General features: G+C 33.6%; 1 protein-coding gene across 1 annotated transcript; it reads left to right on the forward strand.

Annotated features, from left to right (window-relative positions):
- Positions 1 to 1,428: 1,428 nt before the first annotated feature.
- On the forward strand, positions 1,429 to 3,254 carry LOC115993910 (histone H3.3). The gene is made up of 4 exons (XM_031117898.1): positions 1,429 to 1,712; positions 2,496 to 2,572; positions 2,709 to 2,799; positions 2,903 to 3,254. Exons 1-4 carry the CDS (start codon positions 1,641 to 1,643, stop codon positions 3,071 to 3,073), a joined length of 411 nt encoding a protein of 136 aa, XP_030973758.1. The 5' UTR covers positions 1,429 to 1,640; the 3' UTR covers positions 3,074 to 3,254.
- Positions 3,255 to 18,105: the final 14,851 nt, after the last annotated feature.

Raw genomic sequence — 18,105 nt, forward strand, 5'->3', positions numbered from 1 at the left:
ACTTATCACTCAAAAATGGTGGGTCTCATAGAGCATTAGTTTGTTTGGATGTGTTTTCAGATTTTGTTTTTATCACTCAATTCTCACTTTAAAAGTAAGTAATGAGCTATGGAAATTGAAAACAAGTTTTAAGTGTTTTTGAGTTATGGAAACTGAGTAACGGTGTCATTTTTGTAAATTTACTCACAACACGGGCCCACGATTCAGAGTCTTGTCACTTCACACTAAAGCCTTTACTAATCAAACCAATGACTCTATGTTATCTCTTGTCAGACCAAACCCATTTCCTACATCTACTATTTTCTTTACTTTCTTTTTCTTCAGCTCCTAAGCACACTGATCTCCTCTCTCCCACACCATACCACCGATCTGCTCTCTCTTTACACAGAAGATGTTTTCGCTATTCTAGTTTTGCAATCTTTGAAATTTGTCAAAAACAAAATTTTTTGAAATCTGTCAAAAACAAAACCAGTTTGCCCAAGAGCGAATAAACTGCTTGTGGGTTGGAAAAATCTTCCCCCACAAAAAGGCACTTTTGAGTGTAGTTCCCATCAAAGGTATTATCTGCTTTGGGTGGCAGTATTTGAGACTTGCTCCAATCGCATTAATTTGTTACCCTGAAGGGCACGCCTCTACCACTACAACATATGTGTTGTAGTGGTACATTCTTGCCTTCAGCTAAAACTTATAAGGCATGAGTGAGGCGCATCTTTCTTTGATGTGGGAGCAAGTCTCAAAAACTGCTCATGTCACTTGAAGGAACAAAGCCGTGTAGGTCCTTCGGCCCCAAAGCGGACAAACTGCTTGCGGGTTGGAAAAATCTTCCCCCACAATAATAAAGTAGTCTTTTTGATGTGTTAAAATGACATTTTTTTACAACGCTTGATGGTAATGCTCTAAGAGAAGTAAAATAGTCCTATGTATGGCATAAATTAGGAATAAAGAATTTATATCAAAATCAAAGTAAGGTTTACCCAAACAAAATTTTCCAAAAAAAAAAAAAAAAATCGATATTAATCGAAAATTTTCAAAAATCAATGGTTATTTCGCCGACAATGAAAATTATCAAAACCATCCATCTAAACACAATAATTAAAATAATAAAAAAAACTTGTGAAAAAGAAAACAAAAAGAGGGAAAAATGTACCAAAATATAAATTGAAACTAAAATGGGTACATTTTTGGGCCATGAGATCCCAACTGATTAATACCCCCAAAAAAAACTGCAATAACCTAAGCCCACTTATTTTGGGCCAAGGTTCGTTCATAGTTCAAGGAAATTAGATTAAAAAAAACTTATGGACTGATAGCCTAATAAGCTTTTCCTGCGTTTCATCCCTGTCGTTGAGTACAAAAACCTAAGCTAGGCCCACCTCTCAAGCCCATATAATTTTAGATATGTAGTAGCCGTTCGTTCTTCCAATTCTAAAAAGTAAAAACCGCACCGAACCTCCCACCCCGCCTATAAATATTATAATATTATTCGCATAGCAGTAGCACGCTCATTGTAGCATTGCTAATTATTTTGAACGATCCTCGAAATTTGTTGAAAACCCTAGGTACTAACCAGTCTCTTCCTTCTCTAATCTTAAGGAATTTGTTCGCGTTTACAGGTCTAGTTTAGCTTGATCTTGTTAATAATGGCCCGTACAAAGCAAACCGCTCGTAAATCCACAGGAGGCAAGGCTCCCAGGAAGCAACTCGCCACTAAGGTCTATACTCTAGCTCTTTTTTCTGTATCTGTGTCTGTAATATGTGATTTCGGATTTCTTATTTTTCGGTTTTCTCATTCTTGTTTGTTACCATTCGGGTTTGGGAAAATTGTTATATCTAATCTCGATTTCAGACTTTCAGTAGAGTTTAATTTCTTCACTTTAATCCTCTTTGTGAGTTATTATTATTATTATTACATTCTGCTACTTTTTGATTTCGCAAGCAAATTTCAATTTCGCTTCTGATTTCATTAGGATTTTTCAACCACAGCTTCGTTAAATTGTTTCTTTCTAGTAGTATCTCATTGGGGGGGTTAGGGTTCTCTGCTTTTCTGAAAGTCTTTGAATTAGGTTTTTATTAGTTTAAATTGCAAAATCTGATTTCAGTAATTTGTTTAATGGAGTTTTTTTTAAGCATTGACTATCTTTACTCTCAATTTTTATTGACTGCCTTATTGTTGTTATAGGTGTGAGCAGAGGTATAAAATTTAATTTTGTTAATTAGCGGCTTACTGAAAAAGCAATTATGAACACAAAGTCACAAATTGTAGCGAAAAAATGCGGAAATTGTATAATTGAAAACTCATGCATAAAAACTCCTGCTTGAGTGAAATTAATGAAGCAGTTCATCTTATATGAGGGTTTCTTTCGTTTCTGTAATCTTGCATTATTTAGAGTTTGTGAAATCTAGAAACTCCCATGCACTGAGGGTAGTACAACTTGGGTTATCTGGGTGTAGGATCATATGATTTATAACTTTTTCCCCTTCTTTGGTTATATTAGGCTGCAAGGAAGTCTGCACCTACCACGGGTGGAGTCAAGAAACCTCACCGTTATCGCCCTGGAACTGTTGCTCTTCGGTATGGATGTTTTTTCCTGATATATCGCTATATTCTTCTTGTACAACTTAAAATTAATAATAATAAATTTTTTTTTTTAATTGTTCCGAGGCGGGAAAATAATTCCTAATGTTATTACTTGATATGTTTTGGACAGTGAAATTAGGAAATACCAGAAAAGTACTGAACTTTTGATTCGCAAGCTGCCCTTCCAACGCCTTGTCCGAGAAATTGCACAAGACTTTAAGGTAATGATTCTTAGGCAATATCTCTATTCATTCTGTTGGTTTGTCTTTTTTATCTATTGCAGTTATTGATTCAATTCTAAACTGTTAACTTTTTTTTGTTCAGACGGATTTGAGGTTCCAGAGCCATGCAGTTCTTGCACTTCAGGAGGCAGCAGAGGCCTACCTTGTTGGTTTGTTTGAGGATACAAATCTCTGTGCCATCCATGCCAAGAGGGTGACTATAATGCCAAAGGACATCCAGCTTGCACGACGAATTCGAGGTGAAAGGGCGTAAAAGTTGCTTCTTGTTTAGTTCATTTAAGTTGGATATTCAATTTACTTCAAATATCAGGTTTACCATGGCATGTCTAATTTGAACTGCTGCATATTATGGGTCTAGTCTACAAATATGTACTGAATTTATTTTATTTTATTTTATTTGACGAGTACAACTATGTACTGAAATATTGGTACTATACTTGAAAAAAAAAAAAAAAAAAAAAATCCTCCATTTCATTCTTGTGTGATGCTGTATCCCTCCTTTCCTGGTCCCTCAGTTTTGCTTCTATTATAGCAGTAGTAGCAGATTGCTGGCAATTTTGCCTGTCATAGAATGATGACTTACTCGAGTTTTATGAACAAGTATTATGGTGGAAGTGCTTAGAACTTTGACCTCCATTATCACTAGTAATATGTTTGGCAATCAGATGAAGATGCTGATTCTTAATCCCTATTGCCATGAAACCTCTCAGTTTTCTGTTTGTGCTATGGAAATAGGAAACATCTATTTCTGCAACTTCATTTAAACCCTTTGAGGGGAAGGGAATATATAAACCTATATGACTTGCCTTTTAGTTTTCGGTGCGTGGATGACTTGATTTTTCCTTTTGTTTATGGGCACTTTGTTTAGTAAAAATAGAAACAAGCCAAGAGTCTTGTAGCTAAATGGCAATGCCTGGTCTCTTTTATGAGGAGAACCAATGTTTTAACCCCCTTCCCCCCTCCTGTAACAGTTGAATTGTCAAGTTAAATTAGAAACAAAGATGAATGGGTTGTATAACTTGATGGTGATGAGGTACCAAAGAGTGAGCGTTTTGAATATCTTGAATTAATAATTCGCAAGGATGGAGAGATTGAAAAGGATGTGAACCATGATTATTTTTTGATTGTAAAACACTTATTAAGCCAGGGAGAGTTTTATAAGATCAGTTGCTCTATGGTATTGAATGTTGGGCTATTAAGAAGTAACATGTTTATAAAATGAGCGTAATTGAAATGAGAATGTTAAGGTGGATAAGTGGAAATATTACATATGATATGAAATTAAGAAATCCCCTTAAAGATAGCGGTGCCTCCTATTGATTAAATATGAGAGTTTTTTGAGATGGTTTGGTCATATGCACATAATAGCAATTAATGGACTAGTGAGAATGTGTTAATTGATTTAAGTTGAGAAAATGAAAAGTGGTAAGAGGAACACAAAGTAGTATTGGTAGAATTAGTAAAGAGGTGACAAAGAGTATGATTTTGGTTTTTGGATAGGATAGAAAGGCGGGGATGAAGACATATGGTCAACACTGATTAATCTGTTGAGGGTATATAATCAATGTTAAAATCTTGAGACTAGGGCTTTGTTGCTATGATTACAATTTGTGATTGGTAGTTGTTATTAAGTAATTTATATAATTTCATTGCATAGAACTTTTGAATACTGGGAATGCAGTTGTTGTCCTAGTTGGTGTATGCTTGTATACAGTCTAGGTGATGCAGATCTTGCTATGGCAGTTGAAAGCTAAGGAAACCTGGCTTTCTATTGCTGCATCTGGTGATGGAATTGCCTTGTAGGAAATGTTGGTCCAATTTAAGAGGTGTTAGGGATCTTCCATTGCGTGACATCTGAAACGATTAATCTACCCTTTTTTTTTGGGTGTGTGGTCATCTTCTCCTCTAAAATGAGAGTTCAATGTATGTATTTGGAACGGGGACACCCCTTTGCGATACTTGATGTCTGTGGGTTGAATGCCATCTCTCCCCGCCCCCATTATCAATTTGGAATGTCATATTTACAACGTGTTTTATTGTTTGACCCACTTTTAACCAAACCCAGCATTTCTGCATAATTTACTATGGGTTTTATCTACATTGTGTCCGCCTTTCCTTCTAGAATGACTTGTATAATTTCTGAGAAACGATGGGCTGCTGAATCTGGGTTTTATTGTTCGGAAAATCTAATTACACTCTCTAAGTACCATTGCGCACTTTTGGTGTGGTGGTCACTCTATAATTATAAGTGTTTGTGGGGTGAGGGGGGATAAGGGTCGAGGTTCAAGTTTTCAGGAGGGAGTTTTATACACATATACACACTTAGATTAGGTTAAAATAGAATTTATAACACAAGTCAGTCCATGTGGTAACATGTATATAGCAAATGTGTAGTAAGGAGTGTATAACTATTATTACTCTTTATTGTTTCCTTTTTGAATGAACGCTGTGACCTGGTTGAATGAATGGAAATAACTAATGGTATTCAAGACGACAACTCTCCTAGAACAAATATAAAGGAAAAGAATTTTGGAAATAATATCTGCTTGCCTTTTATTCCACAGTTCTTGGTTTAATACATCAACAACGACTAATTAAAATAAAGAGATAACAACCAACATAATCACTAATTCTATACAAGATAACAAGATGAGTCCTATCTCCAGGAAGTTTAATGATAACAACATCCTAACACTTAGGCACTTATCTTCAGCTGCTCTATCTTCTGTTCCTTCTAGATAGGGGTGGCAAAATAAGCCCAAACCCACCCACTCTAATTAAGTCCAAACCCATCCAATTATTAATTGGGTTAAATGGGTATCAACCCAATTAGACCCAATAATTATTGGGTTTTAACTAAAAACTTATTCAACCCCATTTAACCCAAAAACAATACACCCAAATTCAACCCAGTCCATTCCAACAAAAAAAAAAAAAAGAAAAAGAAAAAAGAAAAAGAAAAAAAACCTAGCACTTGGAGAGTCAGAGTCTCAGACGTTTTAGGGTGAGGGTTTTCATTTTCCCTCATTTTCTCGGCCTCCAATCACGGCTTTAGTAGCTTCAAAGTTTCGGACACATCAAAACTCTTCAAAGCTTCAGCAGATTTCTGAGTTATTCGTCGGAATATTCACGTTCTCTCTTTCCGGTCACGCCAGCACTCATCGGTAAGCTTCGAATCTCGGATTTGGTTCCTCTCTTTAGTTACTCAAAAGTATTCTTTAGCTTTCCTTCGTTTTCTCCGTTACCAAACAGTTTACATCTTCTAATTTTATCTTTTCGGTAAGCATTGGTAATGCTTTGTTGAGTATGTTTGTGAGGTTTGGTGATCTAGGTAATGCTTGGTGTATCGGGCTTGGTTAGGGAAAGGGAGGTTCATGCGCATTTGTTAAGATTTGGGTTTGAGTTAGATGTGGATGTGGGGAATGCATTGATTACCATGTATGTGAAATGTGGTGATGTTCAAAGTGCACGGTTAATGTTTGATAGAATGCCAAGGATAGATAGGGGGTCCGTTTGGATTGAATTTATTGTTGCTAAAACTGAAAATTAAAAATTGAAAACTGAAAATACTGTAGCAAAATAATTTTTAAATGTGTGAATAGTACCGTGGGACCCATTTTAAATATTTTTTAGTACGTGAATAGTGATGAACAGTGTGTGAACAATGATTTTTATCTCCTGCACAGTGAACCCATGTGATGTTACTGTTCACGTGCAGGGAAAAAAAAAAAATATGAAAACGCAGAATCTGAAAACGCAAACGTCCACTCCAAACGGCATCAGGATATCATGGAATGCAATGGTTTTGCTTTACATTTTGTTCTTAGATATGTTTGATTTTGCTTTACATTTTTTTCTTAAATAAAATAGAATAAAACCAAACCCAAACAAGTCAGAAGCACAGAGAAATGTAGCAACTTCCAGAAGTTTTTTTTTTTTCCTCTTCTTCTTGTTTGGCCATTGGCTTTATCTGACTCAGGTTTATCTTAATTGTTATCCACTTTTAATTCTTCCCTTCTCAAATTTTAATAGAATACACAAATACAATAATGCATATATATTTTTTGCTAGCTGAGTTTGAAAATTTTGAATGACAACCTTAGTCACACTAACATTCTGCCTTAGAATTCCTTTAAATCACTTTCATTACATATTGACAAACATATTCAAGTACCAAACTTTTTTATAGTCTCAGTGACAACTCACACAAAATTGTTGTTTTGTTTGTACAAATCGATTTGACATAAAAGATAAAACTCAAGCTCTCATCTTATCCTTATCCTCTATATGGCACGCCCCCTTAACATTCTATAGAAATGAGCACCTTGTGATTGAAAGGACCATGCTAACCCTAGTTGAGACGCTAGTACTACTTTGTTTTTCATGGACCATGACCTTTGTCCTAAATTCTGACTTTATTTCTCAAGACAATTAAGGAGTGCCCAATTGAAATTGTCTCATTCTATTTATCAAAAAATGTTTCAGATTTGGAGATTTAATGGTTAGTGTTTGATGTTCAAAGTTTAATTGACATGTTGTTTGGCATTTTCTATTTTAACCTATAATTATTTATTTGTAAGATTAAGAACTTGTAAGTTGTAACACAGCACAAGCAACATTGTTTAATCTATAATTCTTTATGCTACATTATTTGAGTGGTCAGGTTTTAGAATGGTTCAAAATGCTGAGGGTTTTTTTTTTTTTAATTTTTTTTTGGTGGTTTTGTTTTCCTTTACATTTTAGATATGAATTCAATGAATGAAGAAAATGATGAGTATGGTGATACTGTTTCAAGTGCTCCAAAAAGAATGAGATGTAGGACTTCTTCTATATGGTCGGATTTTGAAATATTACCTAAACGTTCTGATGGGAAAGAGAGAGCAAAGTGTAAAAAATGTCAAAATTCTTTTGTTGCTGGTTCTAATGGCACTACTTCTTTGTTGTGTCATAGAGCAAAATGCCATGAGCTTAACAATCAAATTGTGTCTCGTCAGCCTTTAGATCAAGCTACGTATAGGGAAATGGTTGCATTGACAATCATTAGGCACAACTATCCATTCTCATTTGCAGAACATGAGAACAATAGGTTGCTTCATTGTTATTTGAATCCTGATGTTAAGACTATATGTAGGAATACCGTAAAATCAGATGTGATAAAAATATACAAGAGAGAAAAGGAAAATTTGAAGCATGATTTAAAGTCAATTACTGGGAGGTTTTGCTTAACATCAGATTTATGGTCTTCACCTAACACTGATGAGTACATGGTTCTTACAGCACATTATGTTGATGAACACTAGGTGTTGTAGAAGAACGTTTTGAGTTTTTGTCATGTGCCATCTCCACGTGGTGGTGTTATATTGGCAGAGAGGTTGTTAGGTTTGCTGAAAGAGTGGGGCATTGAGAAGAGGGTATTCACCATTACTTTAGATAATGTTTCATATAATGATACTTTGGTAAGTCATTTAAAGAGACACCCTTCTTTTAGACCTTATTTACCTTATGGTGGTGAGTTCTTTCATGTGCTTTGTGGTGCACACATATTAAACCTTATTGTACAAGATGGATTAAAAGTCATAAATGAGGTTTGTGTATAATTTACATGAAAGTGTTAAATATGTGAGAGGTTCGGATCATAGGAAGTTGAGGTTTGCTCAATGTCTTTCAGAGCTTCCTTTTTTGACAAGTAAGAAAGTACGCCAAGATGTCCCAACAAGATGGAACTCAACATACTTGATGATTGAGACTTGTCTTAAGTATCGAGACGCATTTTCTCACTTGAGTAGGATTGACAAATACTTTCTCAATTACCCTTCAAAGGAGGAATGAGAAAGGGTGGAGAAGATAGCAAGGGTTTTGAAACCATTTTATGATATCACCAAGCTTTTCTCTGGGACAAACTACCCTATAGCCAACTTGTATTTCCATTGTGTTTGGAAGATTCAGTTGCATATTATGGAACAATTGGAAGATGATGATGCGATAATTAGAGCAATGGCAAAAGAAATGAAAGAAAAGTTTGATAAATATTGGGAGTATTACAGTCTTGTGCTATCATTTGCTGTCATTTTGGATCCTAGATACAAGTTGCAATGTGTAAAATTTTGTTATAGCAAGTTGTCTAAGCAGGAGGCAATATCTATGGCAGCGAATCTTTGTAATACATTGTATGACATCTTTGAGGAATATAAGAATTCTATTAGTGATATTTGCAATATGGTTGAAGTAGCATCCAGTAGTGGTGGAGTGCATGTTCATTATGTTAGGTATGATGATTTCTTTGGTTTTGAGACATATAAGAGTCAACTTATTGGTTCAGATTCAAGTAAGTCACAATTGGATTTATACTTGGAAGAGGCTTGATTTGACTATAAGTTGCACGAGAATCTAAATGTTATGGGGTATTGGAAGTCTCATAGTAATCGTTTCCTAAAACTTTCCTTGATGGCACGTGATATTTTGAGCATTCCCATTACTACCGTTGCCTCGGAGTCTGCATTCAGTATTGGTGGCTGCATTCTTGATAAGTTTCGCAGTTCTCTTTTGCCACAAACTGCAGAAGCTTTGTTATGTGCTCGTGATTGGCTATATGGAGTACCAGGTATATCATATTTTTTATCACTATGTGTTCACAATATTCATTAATCTATATTTGATGTACTAATAAATGCTTCGCTTTCCTTTTTCAGTTGTACATGATTTTGAGGAAGAAAGCCTTGTGAAGGATTTTGGCAACTTGTGTTTATCTCAATCTAGTTCATATGTTGATGAGGATTAGGTGAAAGGAAGCTTTAAAGTTAGGTTTTTACTGCTTATTAAGTGCTACATTGTTGGATAGGTTATTTTTCGTCTTCTTTTTTAATGTATTGGGTTTTAACATTTTACTTTTGGTTGGTGGTGTTAAATTTTAATTGGATCAACAACTGGTGCAATCTCCAATACTGCAAGAGGAAACTGGTTGAGAAAGAAGAAGATAATTAACCTTAGAGGAGGCAGACTTTATTTTTACCTTTTTGACTTGTTTTTGCTCAGATGCTAATCATGAATCTGTATTCAATTCTTTAGACTCCGTAACAGTAGCTAGTTTTGTTTGGCATCAAAAATTAAATGACGTCCATACTCACTACAAAAAACCGGACCTATAGTAGCGTTTGTGAAACGCCACTATAGGTACTAAAAACGCCACTATAGGTCTATTTTGGCTGTAGCAGCGTTTGCTATAGTGGCATTTACAAACGCCACTATAGACCAATTTTTTTATTTTTGAAAAAGGCTATGTCAAACGCCACCATAGCCTTCTTCAAAATAAAAACATTGATCTATAGTGACGGTACAATAGTGGCGTTTGTGAAATGCCACTATAGACTCTACCAACACCACTATATCCAAAAAACCACCAAAAAAATATTTGATTACCAAAAATTAATTTTTGGTAATAATTTTTTTTTTTTTGACGTGAAAAAGTTTTTTTAATTAAATTAAAAGATAAAAAAAAAAAAATACAAACACTATATCTATCCCAGCAAATTCAAAATGAAACACAAACCCACCTAAAAAAATTCAAAATCAAATGCAACATGCTCACATAAAAAAAAAAAAAAAAAATAGCAACTCCAAATACAAACACTACAGCTATCCCAGCAAATTCAAAATGAAACACAAACCCACCTAAAAAAATTCAAAATCAAACATAACATGCTCACATTCAAAATTTAAAAAAAAAAAAAATAGCAACTCCACCCCAACACATCCAGCCGCCATAGACCAATCTGCAAAAAGAAATCATCAAATTGATTTTGAATTTTTCACTACTTTCTTGTTTCTATTAACAAAGATATTATCACACTTGAGATAGACCTATCAATAATAAAAAAATAAAAAAATAAAAAAGCCAAAGAATTAACAAAAATTAATCAGAAATCTTAGAGACCAGCGAAGCAAAGTTGACAGTAAACAAGAAATAAACCAAAACTATTATCAAAAAATAAATAGACCAAAACAATCATAATTTTTTTTTTTTAAAAAAAAATGCTTACCTGCAACTATACAACCAATGGCTTCAAACACTATCTACAAATTTGAACTAAATCAGTAAATTGCAACACCATCTGCAAGTCCAAAACCCACAAACATTAACACCACTACAAATAAAACAAAAGAAATAAAATTAAAATGGAGAGGAAGAGAAAATAATCAATTCAGATGTGACGTGAAAGAAAAAGAAAAGAAGAAAGATGGAGGAGTGGAGATAAGGGAGAAAAAGAAGGAAAGAAAAGAAAAAAAGAAAAAAACCAAAAGAGAAAGGAAGTTTGAGAAGGCATGGAGATATAAGGGAAAAAAAAAAAAAAAAAAAAGAAGAAGAAAGAGAAAGGAAGTTTGAGGCTTGGTGCGTAGATAAGGGAGAGTGGGGGTAGGTGGGGGTTTTAATGTTTTTTTGAATATATATATATATATATATATAAATGATATATTCATAACATTTTCATAACAAATTTTAAATGACAGGTTGTTACTGGTTATTATTATTAGTGCAAAAGAGTAATCTTAGTGTTAGGTTCAAATTTGAACCAATAACAACTAACTACTTATGATTTGTTGTGAAAATATTGTGAAAAAGTTGTGGACGTAGCATTTCTCATACATTAAAAAAAAAAAAAATATATATATATATATATATATATATAAAGAGAAATGAAATGTCAATAACATTTTCACAACAAATTTTAAGTAGCAAGTTGTTACTGGTTGTTATTGTTAAGAGAAAAAAGTAATCTTAATATTATGTTCAAATTTGAACCCATAACAACTAACCACCTATGATTTATTGTGAAAATATTGCGGACATAACATTTCTCATATATAATATATATATATAAATATATATTCCTAATAAAAAAGCTCCAACAAATTCAAGTTTTTTTTTTTGGGTGGTGGGCTATAGTGCCTGTAGTGGCGTTTGACTTGACCTATAATGGCGTTTGACAAATGCTACTATAGGTCTTTTTTTCCTCCAGCTCTTTATTTATTTATTTTTTTTTAAAAACCCCACTCAAAAAAGGGGGGAAAAAAAAAAACTAAAATAAAAAGTGCCTATAGTGGCGTTTCACTGTAAGACTAGGACCTATAGTGGTCTATAGGCCCTTAGAAACGTTGTTATAGACCCATTTTTTTTCCTTAAACGCCACTAAAAAAACGCCACAATAGATCCAATTTTTTGTAGTGACTCTTAGTACTTATTAGGATAATGATTTTGTAGCCCTATGTTTAGTATTATTATGAATTCAGGATTCCCTTCCATTATAATTTAATTGGTTTATGCATCAATCTATATATATCAATATGTATATGCCTTTGCTTTCCTCTTCATTTCAGGATAAAACTATACATATATATACACACATACGTTACATATTTGTCAAGTTTATAATTGACTTATAATATGGTGGTTTATATTCTTAATAAGAAAATATATAATACTGAATTTGGAAAGTAGATCAAGCATGAGAGCAACAAGCCAAGAAGACTGGGTTACAGTTATTTTATTTCCTTTTATTTTAATTGAAATAATATAAATATGCTATGAAACAGGAAAATTATTGAATATTTTGGGAGTACCATAAATGTGTATTCTTTTCCTTTCACATGAATTGTGGGTCACACCATAAATTTAATTAATGGGACCCACAATTATGTGAGAGAGAAAAATACGTATTTATGATACTCTAGAGTACTCAATAATTACTCTCTGAAACCTTATTATATTGACCAAGTGAAACTTTTAGCCAACCACTCTATTAAAGTGAATCATGTTATTTCTTTAAGTTCTTTTTTTTCCCCCCCCACAGATAAACATCTGAAAATGAGAAAATATTTTAAAGAATAAATTGTGTATTTTGGTAATTTTTTGGCTTAGGGGGTATTTTGGTCATTTTATGGGTTTTCGGGGGTATTTTGGTCATTTTATGGGTTTCGGGGGGGTATTTTGATAATTTTCTGGGTTTGGGGGTATTTTGGTCATTTTTGAATTTCGGGGGGTATTTTGGTAATTTTTTGGTTTCAGGGGGTATTTTGGTAATTTTCTGGGTTTCGGGGGGTATTTTGGTCATTTTCTGGGTTTCGGGGGTATTTTGGTTATTTTCTGGGTTTCAGGAGGTATTTTGGTCATTTTTTGGGTTTTGGGGGTATTTTGGTTATTTTTGAAGATTTTAGAGTACTTTAGTCATTTTCATTTTAGTGGCATTTTGGTAATTTTGATAGTTGGGTAATTGGGTGGGTGGGGGTTTACCCATAATAATTGGGTTGGATATGGGTTAGAAACAATTAATTATATGGGTAAATGAGTTTTATATGCCCAACCCAATTATGCCCACCCCAAATCTACCCAAACCCACCCATTTGCCACCCCTACTTCTAGAGGTTAACTTCAGTTGCATCACTTGTTCCTTTAGCTCCCACGTTTGCTGCGGACATAGCATTATATAAGAGGAATCTATGTCAACACGTTAGGCTTTGCGCGTGCCTTTATATGAACTTTGCAATATAAAGAATACAACTTACTAGAAGTGAGAGGCAACCTCAAATATCTAACAATTAACTAGTCTTTTCGAAATTGTAGAGTTGATGAACTTTGATCCTTAAACGCTTTAGCGACCCTAGACAAAAAAAAGACCTCACTTTTGGTTGGATTTGTAGCAAAATCAGAAAATTGATGAAATTGATTGAGGATGCTTTGGAAAGATTCAATTGAGTTTGGGTTGTCTGCAAAGCATTGGTGAGATTAATTCACCTTCTCACGTCAGGAATCAAGCTACCATCCTTAATAGTCACCTTCTTTATCATTTTAGAGAAAATTTACATAACTATTGATGATGCAAAAAGTTGTCAATTGCACTCTCATCTATCTATGGATGATGATGATATGGCTTCTTTTGACGATCAAACTGCAAAGAAAGTTGGTGAATAGACAAATTAAGGGAGAGAACACTAGTGCGGTGTTTACTAAATACTCTTCAATGATCAAGTTAGAATGGTGAAAAGATTCACCCAATAGGATCAATTAGAGAGAATAATATGGCTAGTGTGTAGAGAATAGAGTTGTGTACCTTTTCCCTTCACATTGTGTTGGTTTTATAGCCCTCTTATTCATTCTTTCAATGAATGTTCATATTTATGGTCTTCAATGGTCATTCGTCCATTGGACCCGTACATTACTCTTCTGCTGTTAAGTGCATTCAATGCTATGGATGATCTAACATTCAATACTATGGATCGATGACCGTTGGCCTTATGGATGACTATTGTAAATTTATACTTACCAACAAAAGGTGAGGAGAAAGGAGATTTGTTGAACTAAGACCTTTCCTACCTTTGAAACATGCCACTAAATTCCCATTAAGAGTTATGGAGAATTAGAGAAAGATATATGTATTCCTTAAAATCTCTTGGAAAAACCAACAACAGCTAAAGAATTCAACAAAACCCCCCAACCCACACTATTTTAAGTCTTCATATAATCCAGCTTAATTGTACAATGAGCTGGACCAAGCTTCCTACGGTAGTTCCTCACCAATTCTTGAGCTAGAAGACTTTTCTCAGCAACGTTTCTATGAGGTAATAAATAGTTCAGATGCAACATTAGCTTAACATATTTATGTCACTTTCAAATTGACTAAAATTGCTCATCTGCTGACATAGGCTTCCAATTAGTGAAGTGGTTAATAGATTTAACTTAATAATGTAAGGAAATCTATACTTTAAGAAGTCAAAAGCAATCACATGCCTATTAACTTTTCAACAACGATTAAAATAAAATGGAGGTCACTACTCATTAGTTCTCTCTAGTCTCTACCCTTTCCCTCTAAGGCCAAAACATTTTAATAAATAAAAAAAAAGTATTGGATGGATTTTTTTTTTTTTTAAATTTTTATAATAAAAACAAAAGATATTTGATGGATTATATAAATATATATATATATATATATATATATATATCTAGTAACAATCACACAAGATTTTCAAAATAATAGTTGGCTAGTCGGTGAATTTTAATATGGCTCAAACCAGATTTATGAGAATGCTTTACAATATAAATGTACTCTTAAGGATTTAGGACTGTAACTCCGTGGCAGGTTAAACTTAACCTGGTCAATGTAGCATAAATGTGAATATGGGCAAAGTTTTTGATAGCCTTCTTTTGTTCGGATTGTGTGGGATTAATATCCAAAACTAATGAGAACCAAAGCTTAATTGAATCAGTTAATTTTTTTCCTCTCATGGGTCCTTGAGGAAAAATATAATTACTTTCACACGCAACTTTAGCGAAACATAGTTTAAGGTTTAGCACCTCGATCTGGAATCATAATTTTGAACCCATGCCATTATCCCTGCAACATAATGATTCCATATAAGAGAATATTTCCCTAAATTCTTTGCGTCAAATGATTCCCTTCTACATTGAAATTGCTGCATTCCCATTGGTGTGAACCAATTAGGCTATGTCAATTTGGGTTTTTGAGTGCTTCCAAATGATTTTTACTTACAGAAATTGGTCTTCAGTTCCTAATAATGAGAGAGAGAGAGAGAGAGAGAGAGAGGTTCATATTTCATAATACAGTCTTCTTGAGGTGGAGGGGAGGCTAGGAAGGTTGTTCTTCTTCTTTTTTGTTCCTTTTTTTTCTTCTTATTTTTGAAAGTTTATCTCTTTTTCTTTTTTGCCGCCGAACTTTTGAGAGGTTTTCATCCTCATCTATATATCTTTGCATGAAAAGTTCATAAAAGAAGGTTGAATTTGAATTGTTGCGTGCCATGATAGGTATCATTGTTGTCCAAAAAGGAAGCTCATTTCATTTGAGTCAACCATGATAGTAATTGCTATTTATGTTCCATCATCTTTCTGAAAGCAACTATAGTAGTTGTTCATCATCTTAATTTCTGACACTGCCCTACTCTATTTTCAAAAGCTTGAACAGCACTTTACGTGGAATACTTTGGTTGGCCGCTAAGCTTAAATATATGCTCGATCAGTTTATGTTTTTAATCTTAAACTGAAAACAGTCACAATAAGTTGAAATTGTTTTGGCATATTGATTCAACTAATTAGTTTTCACTTGCACTCATTCGTGGGAACGTGATTTGTCGAACTTCTTATATGCCAGCCGATTAGACATTTTAGTGGCGGGGTCGGCAAGAACATTTTTGTTGTGTAATAGCAAAATAATTAGTAATTGACATGGTGGAAAAACACTGTGCCACGTGGTTAATGATAGTGATAAATAGTGATAATTAAATGGATTGAGATTACGTGTAATATCCATGGTTTTAAAAACCGGTACGATCAAAGAACCGGAATAGAGAGTGATTCTCGGTTTTATGGTCGGACCGGGGTCGGACCGATGGTCGAACCGATGATGTCATAAATAATTAATTAATAATTATAAAATATAAATAAATAAATAAATAATTTTATAACTAATATTTTAACTAAAAAATTAAATTAAATAACAGTAAAACATTAAACCTTAACTTTAATTTATAAGAAATGATATGTTCACAATAGTTTTACAATATTTCTACAACAAATTCTAAGTGGTTAGTTGTTACTAATTGTTATTGTTAGGTAAAAAAAATAATTTTAATATTAAGTTCAAATTTGAACCAATAACAACTAACCACTTATAATTTGTTGTAAAAATATTATAAATATAACATCTCTCTTTATTTATATATTAGACAACCAAACTCAAGCCTACTATAAAAATTATTTTTATTATTCTTTCATTTTTCAAATATCAAAAAGTCACCTGTGAGTGACAATATCATTGCCCATTACTTTTCCATCACATATCCCACCTTTAGTCCTTTACACGTTGATAATCCACCTACCACATATTTTGAAATCTTACATCCACACCTTGGTTAATTAAAAGCTTTGTACGGTTTCTTCTTTTACTTTTCTCTCATTTCTCATCTCTTTGCCTTCAGTGCTCTCTCTCGGTCAATATATGTGCATTAGCGCCTGTGCAAGTCTCCAAGAGCAGCAGCAAGATTTTTCTCATTCTTTTTATTCAGCCAAAAAAAAAGAAAAAAAATACAAGAGCAGCAAGAAAAGCTCTTAAACTGAAGCGGACATTGTACCTGCGTGGCTGCATCTCTTTGGTTTGAGTTTCCTCAGTTCTTTTCAACTGTGTCAAGTCATAAATAGTAAATCTGATATTTTTTGTGTCAATGTGGGCATCTTAGGCTTCACAGCTTTAAACTTAACAACATTTTCAAAGTCAAAACCTCTCTTCTTCTTAAATCTGAAACAAAATCTCTTATTTATTTATTTATTTTTTGGTCAGAAACACAGTGGCTAAAGGGTTAAAGAACAAGCTAAAAACCGGTTTAACCTTACTGGTTTCCGGTTTTTCGGCTAAACCGGCGGTTTTTTCCGGTTTTTCCTTCATTTTCGGTTTTTAATAATAATCGGACCGGATTAAGGTCCGGTTCCCGGTTGAACCGGTTGAACCGGCCGGTCCGGTCCGGTTTTTAAAACTATGGTAATATCCAATAGTTCTGAATGGTTGAGATTGAAAGTTGAAAAAAAAACTTTTACTTTCAATCATTAAATAAAAAAAAAGTTGAAAAAAGTTAAAAAATAGGAGTAGTAAAAAATTGATGAAAGAGAAAGTGAGAATAATTGCACCCAGTGCAATACCTATTGCAATGAATCCAAATTCTAAGTAAATACCCTTTAGTGGAGGCCTAAAAAGAGAGATTAATTATATATATATATATATATATATATGAGGTGTTAGTAACTTAGTATCCCTACCCATCCACTGAAATTTACTGCCAATAATGTCTTTTCCCAAGGGTAAAATATTCAACCAGGTTTAATGGAACGAAGTTTATAACACAGTATTGACGCCAAAATTGTGAAAATATTATAACGCAAGTATTAGACACTTGCTTACTTTCTTAGAAAACCAAAAAAAGAAAGAAGAAAAAGTCATGACATTAGTTAAATTTTACTTTTGCAAATTAGGTCAAAATTATGACTTTAAAAAGACAATGTCGAGCTTACAGTATGGATCCCATGCATTATTTGAGTGGCTAAGAGGCATTGCAATTATTCCTGGCGGCGATGGTTATTATTAAGACGCCTAGCGATGTGACATGGAGAGCTATTGGCATTTGTCATTTAAACTGAGAATGTTGTGGAAGGTGATTTATGCATTTGAGCTTGGTTAAAGTTTTATCATATTTCTGTTGAATTTTCCTGGAGTGCCTGGGCATCTTGAAAAG

The sequence above is a fragment of the Quercus lobata genome, chromosome 6 (genome assembly GCF_001633185.2).
Source record: "Quercus lobata isolate SW786 chromosome 6, ValleyOak3.0 Primary Assembly, whole genome shotgun sequence".
Taxonomy (NCBI): domain Eukaryota; kingdom Viridiplantae; phylum Streptophyta; class Magnoliopsida; order Fagales; family Fagaceae; genus Quercus; species Quercus lobata.

What these genes read in the sequence shown, in the direction of transcription:
- LOC115993910 (XM_031117898.1), top strand. Translation starts at nt 1,641, where the DNA reads ATGGCCCGTACAAAGCAAACCGCTCGTAAATCCACAGGAGGCAAGGCT. An exon ending in GGAAGCAACTCGCCACTAAG is followed by an intron (nt 1,713 to 2,495) that starts GTCTATACTCTA and finishes TGGTTATATTAG; the next exon opens with GCTGCAAGGAAGTCTGCACC. An exon ending in CCTGGAACTGTTGCTCTTCG is followed by an intron (nt 2,573 to 2,708) that starts GTATGGATGTTT and finishes TGTTTTGGACAG; the next exon opens with TGAAATTAGGAAATACCAGA.